General features: G+C 50.3%; 8 protein-coding genes across 8 annotated transcripts; 5 read left to right on the top strand and 3 right to left on the bottom strand.

The window, feature by feature from the left end:
- Positions 1-1,113: 1,113 nt before the first annotated feature.
- Positions 1,114-3,037, top strand: BDV17DRAFT_300444 (putative GABA permease; the record flags this gene model as incomplete). Its single annotated transcript, XM_073764065.1, has 8 exons — positions 1,114-1,215; positions 1,281-1,351; positions 1,402-1,460; positions 1,513-1,567; positions 1,615-1,706; positions 1,772-2,143; positions 2,194-2,514; positions 2,571-3,037. The coding sequence occupies 8 exons, from the start codon at positions 1,114-1,116 to the stop codon at positions 3,035-3,037; spliced, it is 1,539 nt and encodes a 512-aa protein (XP_073612118.1).
- A 1,135-nt stretch (positions 3,038-4,172) lies between these two features.
- Positions 4,173-5,463, top strand: BDV17DRAFT_294679 (transcription factor domain-containing protein; the record flags this gene model as incomplete). Its single annotated transcript, XM_073762896.1, has 2 exons — positions 4,173-4,361; positions 4,414-5,463. 2 exons carry the CDS (start codon positions 4,173-4,175, stop codon positions 5,461-5,463), a joined length of 1,239 nt encoding a protein of 412 aa, XP_073612117.1.
- A 665-nt stretch (positions 5,464-6,128) lies between these two features.
- BDV17DRAFT_284109 (flavin monoamine oxidase family protein) lies at positions 6,129-7,659 on the top strand (the record flags this gene model as incomplete). Its single annotated transcript, XM_073760479.1, has 2 exons — positions 6,129-7,033; positions 7,089-7,659. The coding sequence occupies 2 exons, from the start codon at positions 6,129-6,131 to the stop codon at positions 7,657-7,659; spliced, it is 1,476 nt and encodes a 491-aa protein (XP_073612116.1).
- Positions 7,660-8,723: 1,064 nt separating this feature from the next.
- BDV17DRAFT_294677 (glutathione S-transferase family protein) lies at positions 8,724-9,380 on the bottom strand (the record flags this gene model as incomplete). The annotated part of the gene is made up of 1 exon (XM_073762895.1): positions 8,724-9,380. The coding sequence occupies one exon, from the start codon at positions 9,378-9,380 to the stop codon at positions 8,724-8,726; it is 657 nt and encodes a 218-aa protein (XP_073612115.1).
- Positions 9,381-9,384: 4 nt separating this feature from the next.
- On the bottom strand, positions 9,385-11,621 carry BDV17DRAFT_300442 (transcription factor domain-containing protein). Its single transcript, XM_073764064.1, has 3 exons — positions 10,891-11,621; positions 10,749-10,839; positions 9,385-10,702 (listed from the first exon to the last, which is right to left on the bottom strand). Exons 1-3 carry the CDS (start codon positions 11,550-11,552, stop codon positions 9,809-9,811), a joined length of 1,647 nt encoding a protein of 548 aa, XP_073612114.1. The 5' UTR covers positions 11,553-11,621; the 3' UTR covers positions 9,385-9,808.
- Positions 11,622-12,324: 703 nt separating this feature from the next.
- Positions 12,325-13,343, top strand: BDV17DRAFT_300439 (aromatic alcohol reductase; the record flags this gene model as incomplete). Its single annotated transcript, XM_073764063.1, has 3 exons — positions 12,325-12,360; positions 12,411-12,824; positions 12,879-13,343. The coding sequence occupies 3 exons, from the start codon at positions 12,325-12,327 to the stop codon at positions 13,341-13,343; spliced, it is 915 nt and encodes a 304-aa protein (XP_073612113.1).
- A 384-nt stretch (positions 13,344-13,727) lies between these two features.
- On the bottom strand, positions 13,728-14,866 carry BDV17DRAFT_300437 (uncharacterized protein; the record flags this gene model as incomplete). The annotated part of the gene is made up of 3 exons (XM_073764062.1): positions 14,348-14,866; positions 13,945-14,294; positions 13,728-13,883 (listed from the first exon to the last, which is right to left on the bottom strand). The coding sequence occupies exons 1-3, from the start codon at positions 14,769-14,771 to the stop codon at positions 13,728-13,730; spliced, it is 930 nt and encodes a 309-aa protein (XP_073612112.1). The 5' UTR covers positions 14,772-14,866.
- A 560-nt stretch (positions 14,867-15,426) lies between these two features.
- On the top strand, positions 15,427-16,116 carry BDV17DRAFT_300436 (uncharacterized protein; the record flags this gene model as incomplete). Its single annotated transcript, XM_073764061.1, has 1 exon — positions 15,427-16,116. One exon carries the CDS (start codon positions 15,427-15,429, stop codon positions 16,114-16,116), a length of 690 nt encoding a protein of 229 aa, XP_073612111.1.
- Between the last annotated feature and the right edge of the window lie 95 nt (positions 16,117-16,211).

Below are 16,211 nucleotides of genomic sequence, written 5' to 3'. Positions count from 1 at the left end.
ACCGGCAGGCCTGGAATAGGGTAAATGAAACATTGGTGGGAGCCATTGGGCCCTTGGATATTGAACTGATCTAACGGAAACCGCACAGAACGCTCAATTAACGGGTTCCTCTTCGCAATCTGTTGCAACCGCGATATATTGTCTCGTTCGTAACATTCCTCGCCCGTTATATCGGCTATGAGAATCTTCAACGCGACATACTCGGAAGGGTTGGGGTCAATGACACTACAACAGCCAGACATTCGCTGAGTCGCCGTTTTGACGTGATACTGTCCTCGAGGTCCTAAACAGTCGTCTAGACGGACAGGGTGATGACCGCCCTCCTCATAGCCCGACTATAAATTGACCAGTGGACAAGCATACACCTTCATGTGGCGCAGTTCTATGCTCCTGCTCCCATCCTGATGGGCTGCGCCATCCCTAGCATTTGCAAAGTGTGGCTGGTATGCACAGCGCATCTTATGCGCTCGTATGAGGATGATCAGAGAGAAAACAACGAAGGCTAAAATTGCTGCTTTCAAACGACGTATTTGCTTCTGAAAGCCTAAATGTCACTTCTCTCCCGCAGACATTATATCTGCTCGCTATTACGGCCGCTGCGGCCTCTAAGTATTTATCAAAAGCCAAAATTATATGAGTACCGGCCGTCAATTCTTTCTGCGATTTGAACCATCCCAGGAACAGCAGGACATGCTGACCTTCTTTCAATGAGCGTCATGATAACAAAAGCGAGATATGACGTTCGGAAGTACGGAATTTGTACCGCGTTTTGGAGTAGGCCTCGGAACCTTATCATCACAGAATACCGGTCTGTTCCCTCGCCTTAGGATGCGATTGGCTGAATATCCCAGGACTGATTGTCTCTCCCCGATGCTGATGCAAAATGAGGAGAGGCAGACGCTAGGGTAAGATGATATACCACAGGAGCCTATCTCAATGCAAAGTACGATATGTTTTCCTGATAAGCCTTATCAATGTCATATGTATATCCGAATGGTGAATGACGCCAGCGGGAAGCGAGGCCATATTCGACAATAGGTGGCTATTTAACCAGACTCAGCATAAGGCTGCGCCCTCCCCTGCCCACCACTGAACAGATACACGTTCACAAATATGGATTTCGAGGAGTACAAGAAGGAAGCCAATATCTTCGATGGCACACTTGAGCTCGCGCGGAACAAGAGCCATGGCGAGGGGCAGACCTATGAATTGAAGGTATCAAGCCTAAAGAGAGATAGCTGACCGATCGAAGATTCCGCTAACACCAGTAATTTTCCCAGAGAGGCTTTTCGCGCCTGACCATCCTTTCTATGACCGTGATTCTTATGGCAACATGGGAGGCACTTTCAAGGTATAGTTCAGTACGTCCAATACACAAATGATGCTGAGGAATCTTCATAGTACAATAGTCTCTGGGCTTGTGAGCGGAGGCCCGGTGTCGTTGGTCTACGGATTCCTTCGTTAGTGGAACCTACAAGTACCATCAATACATATTGGCTGATCGATCAATAGTGGCAATACTTGGAAGCCTTGCAACTGCAGCGTCTCTGGGTGAGCTAGCCTCGATGTGAGACTAGGTTCCTATTAGAAATTGAATGGTGTTAATAGGTCCAGGTATCCAACTGCCGGAGGACAATACCATTTCACAGCTAAGCTGGCGCCTGAGCGAGTTAAAAACATACTCAGCTGGGCTGTTGGATGGATAGGTGGGCTTTAACCGATCCGATTTGAAGATCGAACACAGGTTCTAACTAACGACTCCTCGATATAGGCACATTCGGTTGGATCGCTTTCGCAGCCAGCGCACCTTTCCTTGCAGCAACGATGATCCAAGGCCTCGTAGTCCTCCATGATGAAACATGTGGAATTGTGAGGTGGCAGGGCACGCTTATATACTGGGCTCTTGTTGGTCTTGGAACAGCGATCAACATCTGGGGGGCCCGGTTCTTCTCCATTGTTGAGCGTGTTTCTCTGGTCATACACATCGGCGCATTTATTGCAAACTTTATTGTGATGTGGGCGTGTGCTCCAGCGAAACACTCGGTCGAGTTCGTCTTTACAACATTTCAGGACAGTTCCGGCTGGTCAAGCAGTGGCATTGCCTGGTCTATTGGGATGCTATCAAGCTGCTATGTTCTGACGGGTGCGTTGTCTACAAATACAGCTGGCGGCAAACGCTGATAGCGGGTCTAGGGTATGAAGGTGCGATTCACCTCGGTGAGGAAATGGACAATCCCGCGGTGGCTGTACCTTATTGCATGCTCAGCTCAGTGGCAATAAATGGCGTGATGGGCTTTGCTTTCTTGCTGGCCGTGCTTTTTTGTATGGGCGATATGACGACGGCCCTTGGCAGTCCGACTGGTTATCCTATCATTGAGATATTCCGGATCGTAACAGGATCCCAGGCGGCGAGCTCAGCTATGACTTTTACACTCATCTTTACTGCTTGGCTTGGTACGATTGCGCTGATAGCGTCGGCTGCTCGTATGGTCTGGTCGTTAGCTCGGGACAAAGGTATGTACTTCTGCCCCGTGTTTTTCAAGGCGATATGTGTAGCTAATCTTTTCCAGGCATCCCCTGCCATGGATACTTTGCCAAGGTGGACAACAAGACTGGCATCCCGAGCCGACCAATCCTGGCAACAGGCGCTGTGCTGTTTCTTCTCGGCCTGGTTAATATCGGATCGACAACAGCTTTCAATGCAATCATCTCACTTGCTGTTCTGGGGCTGCACGTTTCCTACCTTGTCCCGGTTGCCTTGATGCTTTGGTGTCGACTGTCAACGGCAAATGTAGCATTTACTTATGGTCCCTGGAAACTCGGTCGTTTTGGTATACCCATCAACATTGTCTCGGTCGTATACTTGAGCTACACATCTATCTTCATGGTCTTTCCACCGTATCAGCCTGTGACCGCGGAGAATATGAACTACGCCTCGCTCATCTTCGGGGCTGTCCTGGTTTTCAGTTGGATATACTGGATCTGGAAAGGGAGGAAGCAGTATACTGGTCCGAATATTGTTCTTCCCAGTGCTTAGAAGGGGGAATTAAGGCGTTTGTAGTTCCTATGAAACAGTTGTGCAGCCATCCGCTTTGTGTACAAGGCGACATGTCATTTGTCCAACTCTTCTCAGCGTACAAATGTCCGACGATTTTCCATTAAATGATGCCCCACTGTGTCTTATCTTTTTCCCAGCTAGAAGAGATAAGGGAGTAAGCATGGCTTCTATAAAATGCGGAACTACGCCGTAGTCCACCTTGGCTTGATGCGGGGAACACCGTTTCTCCGCGCTCTATCAGGGTGCCATTTACATTACAGCCATGCAGCTTCCCTGTCCTTGAGGCCTTAAAAAATTCCAGCCCGGCGTATCTCCTCCATGTCTGGACGAGTGCAGCGAAACAGGGTCAAAACCCGCAGTGAGTAGCCCGTGTCCAATATTCAGGCAACCGCGGTCTGACAGTTGAAGCTGGCTGCTCCCGATGCAAGCAAAGGGTGAGTCAAGGTATATTATTTGATCTGGGTACCTCTGATTAAGACTGCAGAAGATTAAATGCGACGAGAGTGCTCCCCACTGTAATCAGTGTACCCGCAGAGGATTTGAGTGTCCCGGATACACGCGTGTGTTAAAATGGTCTTCTAAATATGAACTCGGAGGAAATGGCCGAAGGTCTACGGAGCGGACGCCTACGCGAGATCTGGGGCCATCTGAAATCGATGGTTTGCTGGGACCTCCACAATTCCCTATGTCGTCGTCAATTTCAACGGCACTAGACTTCTCTATTCAAGACGGGGCTGGCGATCTGGAAGTTCAAGCTCGATATGACACGGTCGATGACAGAAATCTCTCTACGAGTTCAGCCTGGGACACGGACTGTAGTGACGCGTACCCCTGGGGCAACCCGATGGATTTGGACTCCCTGGATCCGCTACTTGGAAGCTACAGGGTTATTCCTGATACCGAAAGAGCTTGTGGGTCGATTGGATGGACGGAATATACGAACCAACTTTTGATACCTTCGTCCCTCGAGGACCATGAAACCACGATATCACGGCATTACTACGTACAAGTGTGTCGTATCAATTCGTGTGTGGATTCTAATGCAAACTTCTTCCGTCAGGAAGTAGGCCGCCTGATGAGCTCCTCTGTTCTCATTTATCATTGCGTTCTCTCAATGTCCGCTGCTCATCTTGCATCCAGTATAGGTGACGCCCAAGATGCAGCATTAGATCATAGATCGAAAGCGGCGTCCTACTTGAACTCGGACATCGCGGTATTTAAGGATACAGTAGGCGCGCACCGTCCTTCAGGAACCAAGCCGCTCGAAGCTCTTCTGGGAAGTATCTTGCTGGGAATGACCGAGGTACGAACATATTCTTAACAGCCTTTGAGACCGTGCAGCTGACGACATATAGGCCTGGCATAACCCGTCATATCTCGGGATCACTCACCTTCACGGAGCCCGAATTCTGTTCAAGCGATGGATATCGAACAACCAAGAGGACCCGGAATTCTTGACGCCAGGAGGTGGAGAGCAAGTTCAAGGCACCATCGTTGGTCTCATGGCTTACTGGGAAGCCATGGCATCATTTCTTATTAACCAGCCGATTGACGCTACGGCGTACCTAAATGCTCATTGTTGCCAAGGCAGCAGCTCCAAGACCTGCCCCAACCCGTGGACGGGGGTATGCACTCCGCTCTTTGCCTATCTGGCTAGGACTGGATCTCTGGTCAGGCAACTCTCTTTGACAGATCAATTGTCAATAACCGGCACGGCCACCGACGTCGGGAGTCAGATCAGGAAAGGGCTCTTACAATCAGCTAGAGAAACAGAGCATAGCATTTTCCATTACCGGATTCCACGAAAGGATTTGATAGAAGATACGGGTGATGCGGCAACACCGGCTATCCACTTGCAGAGGCTGGCCCAGATATACAGACTCGCTACCTTAATAGAGCTTTACAGAAGTTTCCCAGGGCTGCTTGAAAGACCCCTCCATGATGCCGGCCGTATTACAGCAGCGGAGAATAGACTTACGTCTGGACTAAAGATCCTCGCCATGGCAACCTCTTGTCTGTCCCTCGTTGCGGCGGTCCCCCAGACCTCCGGTATCAACTGCCTCCTGGTGCTCCCACTGATCATAGCTGGGAGCACCCTGCAAACCGCCCGCGCCGGTTCCACCCACTATAGCGAGGGCCTTTCTTCCTGGCACATACTCTCCGCCGATATCCATCTAATTGCTGGCCAGGAGGATGTCCAGCTGCAGTGGCGAGATTTTGTCAGAGCTAGACTACAGCATATTCTCCGATATGTCGGTATAACGGCAATTTCACGAGCTACCGAGATCGTGGAAAGGGTTTGGGCCAGAAGTGATCTTCAAGCAGCAGCGAGCCCAGGGTCCGAGCATTTTGTTCAGTGGACTGAAGTCATGGTGGAGGAGAAGCTGGAGACAGTGTTCGGATGAGAGAATGTACCAATACTACTCGAACCATATCGTGACAGCAGTGCTATAACTCGACCATCTCTCGTTATACTTACCAACATGCTTTGTCATGGTAGCCAGGCCCACCCGGCCCCTGGGTATTCCCCCATTCGGGAAAATAGTGCATTCCTCCACGCTCCACAAGATGCGATTGGGTGAGCATCATTGATAAGAATCGCGCATCGGCATCGTAAGTTTACCACGCGCTTCCGTTAGGTCGTTGCCTACCCTCCTGCCATAGCTTTTGCCATCATGCCGTTCCAAGTGAAGGACAAGACGGAGCGCTTCAAGCTGCCCGGACTGCCCGGTGTTCCAAACGTGTTCTTCTGTAAGCCTGAGCCGACCTTCTAGGTACGGAAAAGGAAAAGCTCTCTAATCTCATTGCTGGTGCGTGGAAACGCGTCCATCCCAATTAGGCAAAAAGGTGCGTTGCGCGGGGATGACTGCTTATGCAAATCATCGACGCGAATCTCGACCAATCGCAAATTACCAATACTTTGACTACAGCAATGTCGGAATGCAGATGGCCTTCCGAGGTTATTCCATCACTTGTCAGAGGATTAAATTGTTCTTTCGGGGAGCCGTGGCCACCAGGATGATCGGAGAACAAACGGCTCGATTGCAATTTACAAACTGTCTTCACAAACATGCCTCGCACGAGGGAAGGATTCTTGTGGACACCAACCGAGATAACAGAGGGCCTCGTCACCGACGCCGTGCAACATGGTTCCCAAAAGATAAAAGATAACTACGATGCCATCGTCATTGGTGCCGGCTTCGCAGGCCTCATAGCCGCTCGCGACTTATCCCAAAGGCACAATTTCGATGTCCTTCTTGTGGAAGCTCGTGACCGAATTGGCGGCCGCACTTGGACTGCGAAGGTCCTTGGCGAGGAAGTTGAAATGGGTGGCACATGGGTGCATTGGGCGCAGCCGCATCTATATACTGAACTTCATCGGTGTGGACTACACCAGGATTTGAAAACCTCCGCTGGGACTATCGCGCCTGAGCGCCAGTCGTTTACTTCGGCTTCGGGAGTTATGGAGGATTTGTCGATACCTGAGGCTGCAGCTGCGCTGGAGCGTGTCGCGCAGAGGGTGTTCACTATTGATGGCCTCGATAGCAGGGATCTGATGCCGTATCCGCACAATTCGTTGCGGGAACCTGCGCCTTGGAAACGGTATGACAACCTCAGTGTCAAGGACCGGTTGGATGCGTTGCATGAAATCCCCGAGCGCGAGAAGGCACTGTTTGATTCGAATATTAGTACTTTCGGGAGTGCACCGGCAAGGGACATTGGCTTCGTGGAAGCCCTGCGATGGTATGCGTTGGGTGGTCACAGCATCGCCGGAGTATTCGAGATGGCGGGCATTTATAAGTTAGGGAACGGGGGCATGACTGCCTTGGCAAGGGCAATCTTCGAGCAGTATGCCGGAGATAGAGTTTTCAACACAGTTGTTTCTGAGATTCGTCAGAGCGCCAACGGTGTGGAAGTGACAACTATGCAAGATCGGAAGGTTCGAGCAAAGACCATCGTCTCTACCATCCCACTGTAAGCGATCGATATAATCTTGCAACCTGTTTGCCTGTACTGACCACGGCTTTAGCAACTGTCTGAGTGATATCAAGTTCAGTCCACCGCTCTCCCATCTGCGACAAGCAGCTGTCAAGGAAGGACACATCAACAAAGGGGCAAAAATCCACTTCAAGCTTCGCGAGACACTCCTAGGCTGGTTCTGGACTGGCGACGGCTACAGCGGCTCGAGCTTCCTGTTCGCGTTCTCTGACCACAATGGAACTCAGCCGTCAGGACCATCAGGGACATGGTGCATTGGTTTTGGATACAATGGTAAGCTCGGCGAAAAGAAGGATTCGAAGCATATCCTCGAACAATTCAAGAAGAATGTCAACCCGAACGTTAGCGTCGACGCCTATGCAACACACGATTGGATGAATGACCCATATGCTAAAGGAGTCTGGGCGTGTTGGGGTCCGAACAGTGCGTCCAGATACCTCGCGGAACTACAGCGGCCTCATGGGCGGATTATCTTTGCCAGTGCAGATTGGGCAGATGGATGGCGAGGATTTATTGACGGCGCTATCGAGCAGGGCCAGTCGGCTGTGCGGGAAGCAGTGAAGTGCGTAAAGCAGCAGACGCTGATTGTGCCGAACCTGTGAAGTTATGAATTTCCATAATGAAACATAATGAATAATGTGGACATGGATTGCAATTATGTCTTTCAAAGGCAGTATACTATGCGTTGAAGTCTAATGCAACATTTTGTCTCAATTCCTTCCTGAATATGTATATCGGATCTCTGCCAGATCTTCTCTTCTCCTAATATCGATATCAAGCCCTATAGTCGACGCGCGGTCACTTACGTATCCACAGGCCGAGTTCTCAGAGTAGCCCTTACTAGAACTCTCATAGCTTGCACGCATGAAGCATTCCTGATGCAGCCTCCAGCGTATCTACAGCTCCCCCTCCTGGCCAGGGCTGAGTGGGAGTGTACCATCTTGGTAGCAACTGCTGTTCCAAAGGCATTTGAAACAAGTCTTTTTGGTCTTTTTGCCGGCGGCTATATTTAGCCGGCCTTTTTTTAACGCACGAATAGATCATTCGAAGTTGAGTTTCCGCCCAGCTAGATAACTTGAACTTTCCACTATCACCAGTCAATCATGGCTCGACGACACGGCTAGTCAAAGCACCCATTTTCTGTCAGATGGGCATTCTGTCTCTCTGTGAGCCATTTGCACCGGTTGCTTGACAGTAGTCGCCGACAAATCAATGCTAATTGTATACCAATACACGGGGGACCTACCGCATGCTACTTGAACGCAGAGGTGAGATCTTGTGGATGTCTTTGGGGTATGTGATTAACCTTTCTGTTCGGTTGATATTTGCTAGCGCCAACGTATGCACGGTGACCGTCCTGGTATTACTGTGCCAATTGCCTAGTAGAGTCTAAACATGAACATTGGAGTAAAACCACGGCGGCCCCATGGCCTTATTGATGTCCGTTAGAATTATGAAGTTGTGTGCTTTTGGCGGCTGGGTATACAAGTCGTGGTTCGGTGGTCTGTAACTGACAAGGAGGCATTGCCTACACAGAAGATATCTAGGTGCCATATTAATAGATTTCGGACTAAATCCAGCTGATTGATGTAGTGTGATCGTAAATCAAGGTAGTTCGACCGCGTTAGGATTCATTTAAGAGCTCCTATTCATCAATGCGACGCTATTATAGAGCAGAAATAGCCTGCAACCCCTCTTTCTCCAACACAGATTTCACACTCTCCCTCTTTTCAAGCTCCCTGACCAGTCTCGCGAACTTCGAATACAGGCCCAAGTCCAGCTCAGCGTAGGTCGACCATCGATACATCGAATACAGAAACGTATCTACCGCCGTAAGTTCCTCCCCAACCGCAAACACTGCGTCTTCCCTCAGTCGGCTTTCAATGTGCTCGAAACAGTTGGCCACAATTTCCTTTCCCTTTTCTTTAATTTCTGCGTGGACCTTGGCGTCTTCAGACGTGGTCCAGCGCCAGGGACGAAAGAGGTGGCCGTACCCAGTGCCGTGCAGGGTGCCGGAGATCCAATTCATCCATTCGTAGACTCTGACCGTCTCAAGGGGTGTGTTTCCCATAAACTTCTTTCCGGGCGAGAGCTGCGAGATGATTGTGCAGACAGCAGGGCTTTCGGTGATGATTTCACCGTCGACAACGATAACGGGCACGCGCATTTTGGGGTTTAATTTGTAGTAGTCTGGTGGAAAGACGACTTCAGTCTCTTCGCGCTTGATTTGCATTGGTTCGAAGTTGAGGCCGGCTTCGTGAAGGAGGATATGGGGTGATAGGGAGCAGGCGCCGGAGGCGAAGAAGAATTTGATGTCAGACATGGTGGTGATTCAATTGGAGTGCATAATACGATGGGGTTTTTGTAGAATACTGGCGTAGAACAAGACCTTTATACGCGACGACTTTGGGTTTCCGCATTACTAAAGGCATTGGTGGTCTTATAGTATGCATCCCACCTACCCGATCCCGCCGGTTCTAGGCTGGCAGTTCTAACCGGTGGTCTTTACGTCTTCAACGTCACTGATCAAATCTTTGAAGCCAAACTCCGGCGCAGGAAATGAGGCTACGCTCCCACCGGAACAAACCCCGCGAATCCTTTTATGCCGGTGGGCGCTTTGCCGCACCTTGCTTGAACCACAAAGACCGTCCAAGTCCCAAGCAGTCGTTTCTGGAAAGCTGATGTGTGGGAAATCAACAAGCCAGAAACATGTAGAGTGTCACTGCTCATTTCTATTTCTGAAGCCTGCGCTCAGGCCATGGCCAATTGAGTTCGCAGAGCAAGCACTTCCGATCGTAATTGCTCAATGCGCTTCCAGCGTTCATCACGTTGTGCAGACTTGTAACCTTTCCAATGCCAATAGACTCTGTAGGCTGTTTCCCACCCTTGATCTCCGTCCTCCCCTACTGGGTTATCACGAAGGTGCAGCAGTAGCTGTAAGAGCGCATCCCACTCAATGTATGTCTGAAACAGCCAAAGCCACTGCTTCCCGTCCTCATATCCCCGTAGTCCTTCAGCATCTTGTAATAGGTTCATCCAAGCCCTCCGGGAAGTTTCCCGGTCGTTTTGAGAGATGTCGTCCATGAAGCCGGTGGCCATCAACTTGAGCTTCGCTAAGATGAGCCTGGTTGACTGTGTGGTGATCTTGTCGAGCGGTATGCCCTCATCGCAATGCGATAGGTATTGGTTCTCGACGCGCTCTTGAAAGAGATCGATCGCGAGGATTTTCTGAACCGTCGACAATGTTGCGTATGCATTTGCGTTGCCGAATACATCGGAGAAGACCATCTGGCGGGCAAAGTAGCTGACTTCAAAACGTACCAAACTAAATAGCATCTCTGTCCGACCGTGGCCACAAATCGCTAGTCGACTCATTTCAGGATGTAGGTTTGCAGATGCAATGTTCGATGGCAACCGTGTGTTGAAAGAGGATTCCAGAATACATGGTTCTGACTGATGGTCCTCTGCAACACGCGTGTCCAGGATCAACAGCTGCCACCATAGTCGACGTCGCATTTCCACTTCAAAGGGAGACTGTCCGAGTGCTTCTCCGTCCCGGTTAAGTCCCATTTTCAGGGCCATTCCGACTGCCAGCCCAACAAGGGCGTAGACGTCGGGCCCGTCTTCATCGCATCTTCCGGTTGTCTGACCTTTCAGCAGCTCTCCAGCAACGACGAAGGGCGGTTCTCACCAGATAGATAGTAAATGCTTGCAGCACCGTCATGTTGGTCGACCCTCGGAGGTCCATCTGGGAAAGAAGGTACTCAACGCCAGTGCGATATCTGGGACAGTTAGCAATTTGGCCATGGCCGCGGCTAAAGCTCCGCTCATACCGTTTCAATAGGGCTGGTCTTTCCTCTTCAAACTCTATCCTACAGATGGCTGGGGAAATCGATGCTATAGTCGCATAATAGATCGCAAAAAGAAGGCATTGAGCAATCAAGTCTAGGTTATCTCGACCACGGATCGCCTTCACGACCAGCCTCTGCACACTCGGGATATGAAATGTCTTAACAAGGGGATCGACAACCTCCAAGTACTTTTGCCAGAGAAGCGCAACCGTAGAGGGGTCTGGATAAAGGACGCTGAGATCAATAGTTGGCTGCGGTGTCAGGAGCGTCGCTGACTTTGCAGCGACAGAGTGAGAATGCGATGCAGATGCAGACACCGAGCTCTGCCGTAGGGCTTCCCTACTCTCTAGTTGTTGGCTCTCACGGCCACGTCCTAACGTTGTGGTGGCAGATGTCCTCATCCTCGGCGGGCCCTCGATCTCGGAAAGACGCTTCTCAACAGCCTTCAATTTTGACTCAAGGGTTCTTATTCTTTCCGTACTCGTGACCTCGTCATTGCCATTGTTAGAAGCTCGTCGCGGAGGGTATGTACACTCAACGCGGACTTTGACACAGTAGGCGCAAGGGTGCGATCTATCGCACTTGATCTTGCGGCGGCGGCATTCGAGGCAGGAGCGGCCCGGGGCAATTACTCGACGGGGCATTTCTCAGCTCATGGACCGTGTTCAAAGGCCAAATGATCGTTACTTCGGTGTATGTAAACGGCATTGCGGCATTGGGATGACGGAGAACATTGCGCGGAGGACGGGGATGAGTCCAGCTCACCGACTCGACCAGGATCAATTATGTTACCATCTGGCAACCTGTCTGATGTATCCGACTGTCACGCAGGCCTTGAGTCTTCATCTTTGCGTCCTATTTAGGTTTAAAGCTGATGGATTAGTCCTGTTTGAGCTATAAGCTTAACTTTGTGTAATCTAGCTCCACTAACTTGTTACTAGCTTATACCACCTCGGAGCATGCTAAGTCTTTAATCTATCTTGGAGAATATCCTCACTCGCATCCTGCAGTTTATTAAAATTCACCTGCGTACATGGATGAGAGATGCGGCTCTAGGATCTTCTGAGTATACTTGGTTTCCCCGCAAAGTGCTTCCATATGAGTCTTTGCGTAGAGATTTGCGGCGGAGGCGATTGAGCCTCTTGCTCCGGTCATGAAGAATGAGTAATAATATTTGGTCTATCTATTGGCTAAAGCGGAGAACGGAGGAATTGTCCGAAGTATTGTTCAGCGACGCTTATTCAGGCTTCCAGTAACTCATCATGATGGATACACCTGGAATCACGCAAAATGTCTATAAAGGCTGGTATCTTCGTCCGAGATGAGGGAGCTCAACAGTTCTCTATTCTCATAACTAGTCTGCAGAATCAATCTTGCTCAGTTTCTTAGCCTCCAACTTCATCTTCCCAGCCCACGATGACTTCTACATTCAAGAACATTGCTCTTATCGGGGTAGGCTCTAATCCTATGACTCTTATGAGCCGTGCTAAGGTATAATATAGGCCAGCGGTAACATCGGCCAAATAATCCTCAGGGGTCTTCTTCATGCCTCTGATTTCAACGTTACTGTCTTGACTCGCAGCTCCAGCGCCGCAACCTTCCCTGCCGGCGTCATTGTCCGCACGTCCGATTTCTCCAGTGCAGACCTACAGGAAGCCTTCAAGGGCCAGGATGCGGTCATCTCTGCTGTTGGTGCAACTGGTTTCGCTGACCAGAAGAAGTACGTAGACGCTGCTATCGCCGCCGGTGTATGCAGGTTTCTCCCGTCCGAGTTCTCGGCGGATACCTTGAACGACACTGTCAACAATTTGCTTCCTTTGTTCTTCCTAAAGAAGGACGTTATTGAATATTTGAGGTCAAAGGAATCGGACTCCTTCTCCTGGACTGGGGTGGCCACCTCGGGCTTGTTCGATTGGGTAGGTGTCCTTCATTCTTGGGTAGGAAGCAATCACTGATGCTTTTCTGCAAAGGGCATCACGAACCGCTTCTTTCAATTCGATATTGCTTCTCGATCGGCCACCATCTGGGACAACGGTGACAAGAGATTCACTCTCACCAACGAGAAGCAACTCGAAGATGCTGTCGTCTCCGTCTTGAGACACCCTGAGGCCACCGCCAATAAGTACCTGTACATCTCCTCAGTCGAGACCTCCCAGAACGAGATCCTTGCGGCACTCGAAAGTACGACGTCTTCCTCCTGGGCTCTACAGCATACCACGACTGATGCACAAGTCGCCGAAGGCTCCAAGAAGCTCCAGTCAGGCGACTTCGACGGTGCATTGCAGCTCGTTCGCGCTATTCCCTACGGTATCACTCCTGGTTTGAAATCCAACTTTGCAAAGGATAGGGTATTGGCGAATGGCTTGTTGGGACTGAGGGAGGAGAGTGTCCAGGAGACTATTCAGAGGGTTGTGAGCGAGTTCAAGTCGAACTAACCTATCGAGTTGTTACCTAGTCTACAGATAGCATGAGATCAAGACGATGTGTGGTGTATAAATTTACCTTGAGTGCGTGGCAACTTGACCCCGAAGAGCGTTGCAGAAGATATATATTTTTGTCCTAGGCAACTCGCCAGACAGTAGATGGCCCCCCATCTCGCCATAAATCAAAATATCTAATCCTAGGATGTAGCGTTACTATATAAACCAATTGTAGACCGGTATATAAACATTTTTTTATTGACTGTCGCTGCTCCAAATTTTCTTTTGTTGATAACAGAAGAGAGAAAATAATTGGTGCCTGAGGCTGACAAGAGGGCTACTCAGCCCAGACAAGTACACAATGGATTCGCCTGATGCATACACTTCTCAGACAGTCCTTCATATTTTGGAAGCAGCTTTGGGCAGATTATACCCTCCACTACTGGAAATGATTCTGAAAGCATTTTGAAAGAAATCATAGGTATCCCGACCCAACCACTGCGGCATGACTTCGCTTCGACTCGATTCCATCTCCTTGCGGTACGGACCCGCGATCTTTCCATGAATTAGCTGGGCTCTGGTCTCATTTCTCGAATGGCCAAGAGAGGATTCATACCAAAGTACAGCTCCCGCCATCTCCCTGAACCGAGCTCTGCGCAATCGCCAACCCGACATCCTCCGTTGTACTAGGTTTCAGGCCGTCTGCTTGCCACTGCTTGCCGGCCTTGGCGGTGATATTTGTATACGTGAAAAACGGCGCAACGCCGGTAACTGTGATTCCGTGTTTTGCGGCTGTGGTATGTGAGCTGCGCAAGAGACCGATGATTGCGTGTTTCGAGGAGACGTAGGCTGAGACACCGGTGCCGCCCATGTACCCGGAGGTTGAGGCGACTAGGACGATTGATTTCCGGCCCGTGGGTTTGGTGGAAGCGGACGATTTCATGTGGTGCATTGCGAGACGTAGGGCTGTTATTTTCCTGTTGGCTTCTATCTAGATGCTGGGATACGGACGGACTTACTGTTCAGTGTCCCCTTGACATTTACGTCAATAACGTTGAATGCACCAGTCGACTCAAGCAGATTTCCCTGCTCATCTGTGCTCTCGAGATCAAGCGTCTCCGTCTTCTCCATGATACCAGCGTTCGCGATGACGGTGTCGATCGTGCCGAACCGGTCTACCGCCCTGAGGAAGAGACTCAACATCTGCTCCCAGTTGAGGATATCAACGGAGATGAAAATGGCATTTTCGGGATATGGGAAGCTGGCGATCGCCTTCTCAGCGAGGTCGCAGGAACTGGGGATGTCTGCGATGATGACGTTTGCCCCATGTTCATTAAAGACCTTTGCTGTTGCTGCCCCAATGCCCCCTGCGCCTCCGGTGATAATGACCGTCTTTCCAGCTAGCTGAGCAAGTGTGCTCTCCTGAGGCTCGGTAGATGTCATGCTTGCTTCCACGCTCACTCGCTTTGCTGTTTTGAGGTAGAACGCCTCGGGCTGAACTCTGAAGAGATCAGACCGAGGGATTTAGCTATCAGTTGCTCTGTAGATATCCCAATGCCTAAAGGAATATCCTTGCTTTGCATATCTCGGGGTAACTCCGCTCATTGTCAATTGAGCTCTACATGGTGGGAGTTCTGTTTTGGCGATCCGGAGGCCGGACCCCCCTCCGAGCTTACCCCGCACAGCTTCATGCATGATGAAGTGTCTTGCATGGTTCAGTGCTGGTTGATACACCGATTGGAGCACATACGTACTCTACAACGGTTGTCTACAGGGGCAATTGCGCCAGAGGGGTGGTCGTCGCTGGTAAGTTTCTGTGGCTCTATCTATACCCCTTGGCCGAGGTAAAGGTGGCTGCCTCCTCCAAGGCCCCGTTACTCTGTATACTGAATATTAGGTCGGACGTTTACCAGCACTCCCCGAGGGCCCGAAGATCTCCTAAGCTTGCAAGATGGCTGTAGTTCGTATGACGATAGGTCTATTTTCCATATCTATCCTGGCCGCCCCGTGGTAGCAGAATGAGACTAGTATAAGCATAAGCGAAACCACATCCGACTCTGAAGAAACTTCTCATCCTATAAATCCAAAGATTACGATAATGGAAGCCCTATTCCAAAGCCTCGAGCAGAAATTCTCAGCTGCAGGCTTCGATCCTGACCGGTGGTACATCCTCGCAATCACAACCATAACCGCCAGCACCGAGCCCGACCAAGCCCACCATCTCTACAACTACTTAATCAACAAGCCCGATAATGCGACACCGGAGTCTAGGAAGACCATCATCCGCCGCCTCCGCGAAGCCCTCGTAAAGGCTATATCCATTGTGGGCGTGTGCAAACCCATCGAGTCCATTCTCGCTATTGCAAAGGTCGAAAAGCCCCAGGATAGAGATTACAACACGACCCGAGAAAACTGGCAAGCCGACGAGGCAAACCATGAGCGCGCGATGGGGTGGTACAATAGGATCTATGCGCGGAATGCAAGTGACACGCTTGGTCTCTTCGACGCGCACAAAGACTTCACCTGGATCAGCAAGGAAATTACGTATGGATTTTACCTGTCCGATCGGGCGGTTTTGGATGATTTGGATACGCAGCTTGTCGTCCTTCCGGGAATTATGATTCAAAATTTGAGGCTGGAGACGCATTGGCATATTCGGGGGACTAGGAGGTTGGGGGTGAGTCCGGAGAAGGTGCAGGTTATTTGGGTTGTGAAGCTTGTTGCGAAGTTCTTTGAGATGAAGGTTGATCGGGTCCCGACTGTTCAAGAGGTGGAGTATGATGTGTAAATGATTATTGCCATGGCCTGGGAAAGTGTTGGAGGGAATATGTATCTTGAACCATTGGAAGAGTACTCGCCAATGCAATCTGTAACGCTTTGGGA

This window comes from Aspergillus undulatus, assembly GCF_047715775.1.
Source record: "Aspergillus undulatus strain CBS 261.88 unplaced genomic scaffold BDV17scaffold_56, whole genome shotgun sequence".
In the NCBI taxonomy this organism is placed as follows: domain Eukaryota; kingdom Fungi; phylum Ascomycota; class Eurotiomycetes; order Eurotiales; family Aspergillaceae; genus Aspergillus; species Aspergillus undulatus.
The sequence above is the reverse complement of the archived record's forward strand: the minus strand, read 5'-3'. Positions and strand labels throughout refer to the sequence as shown.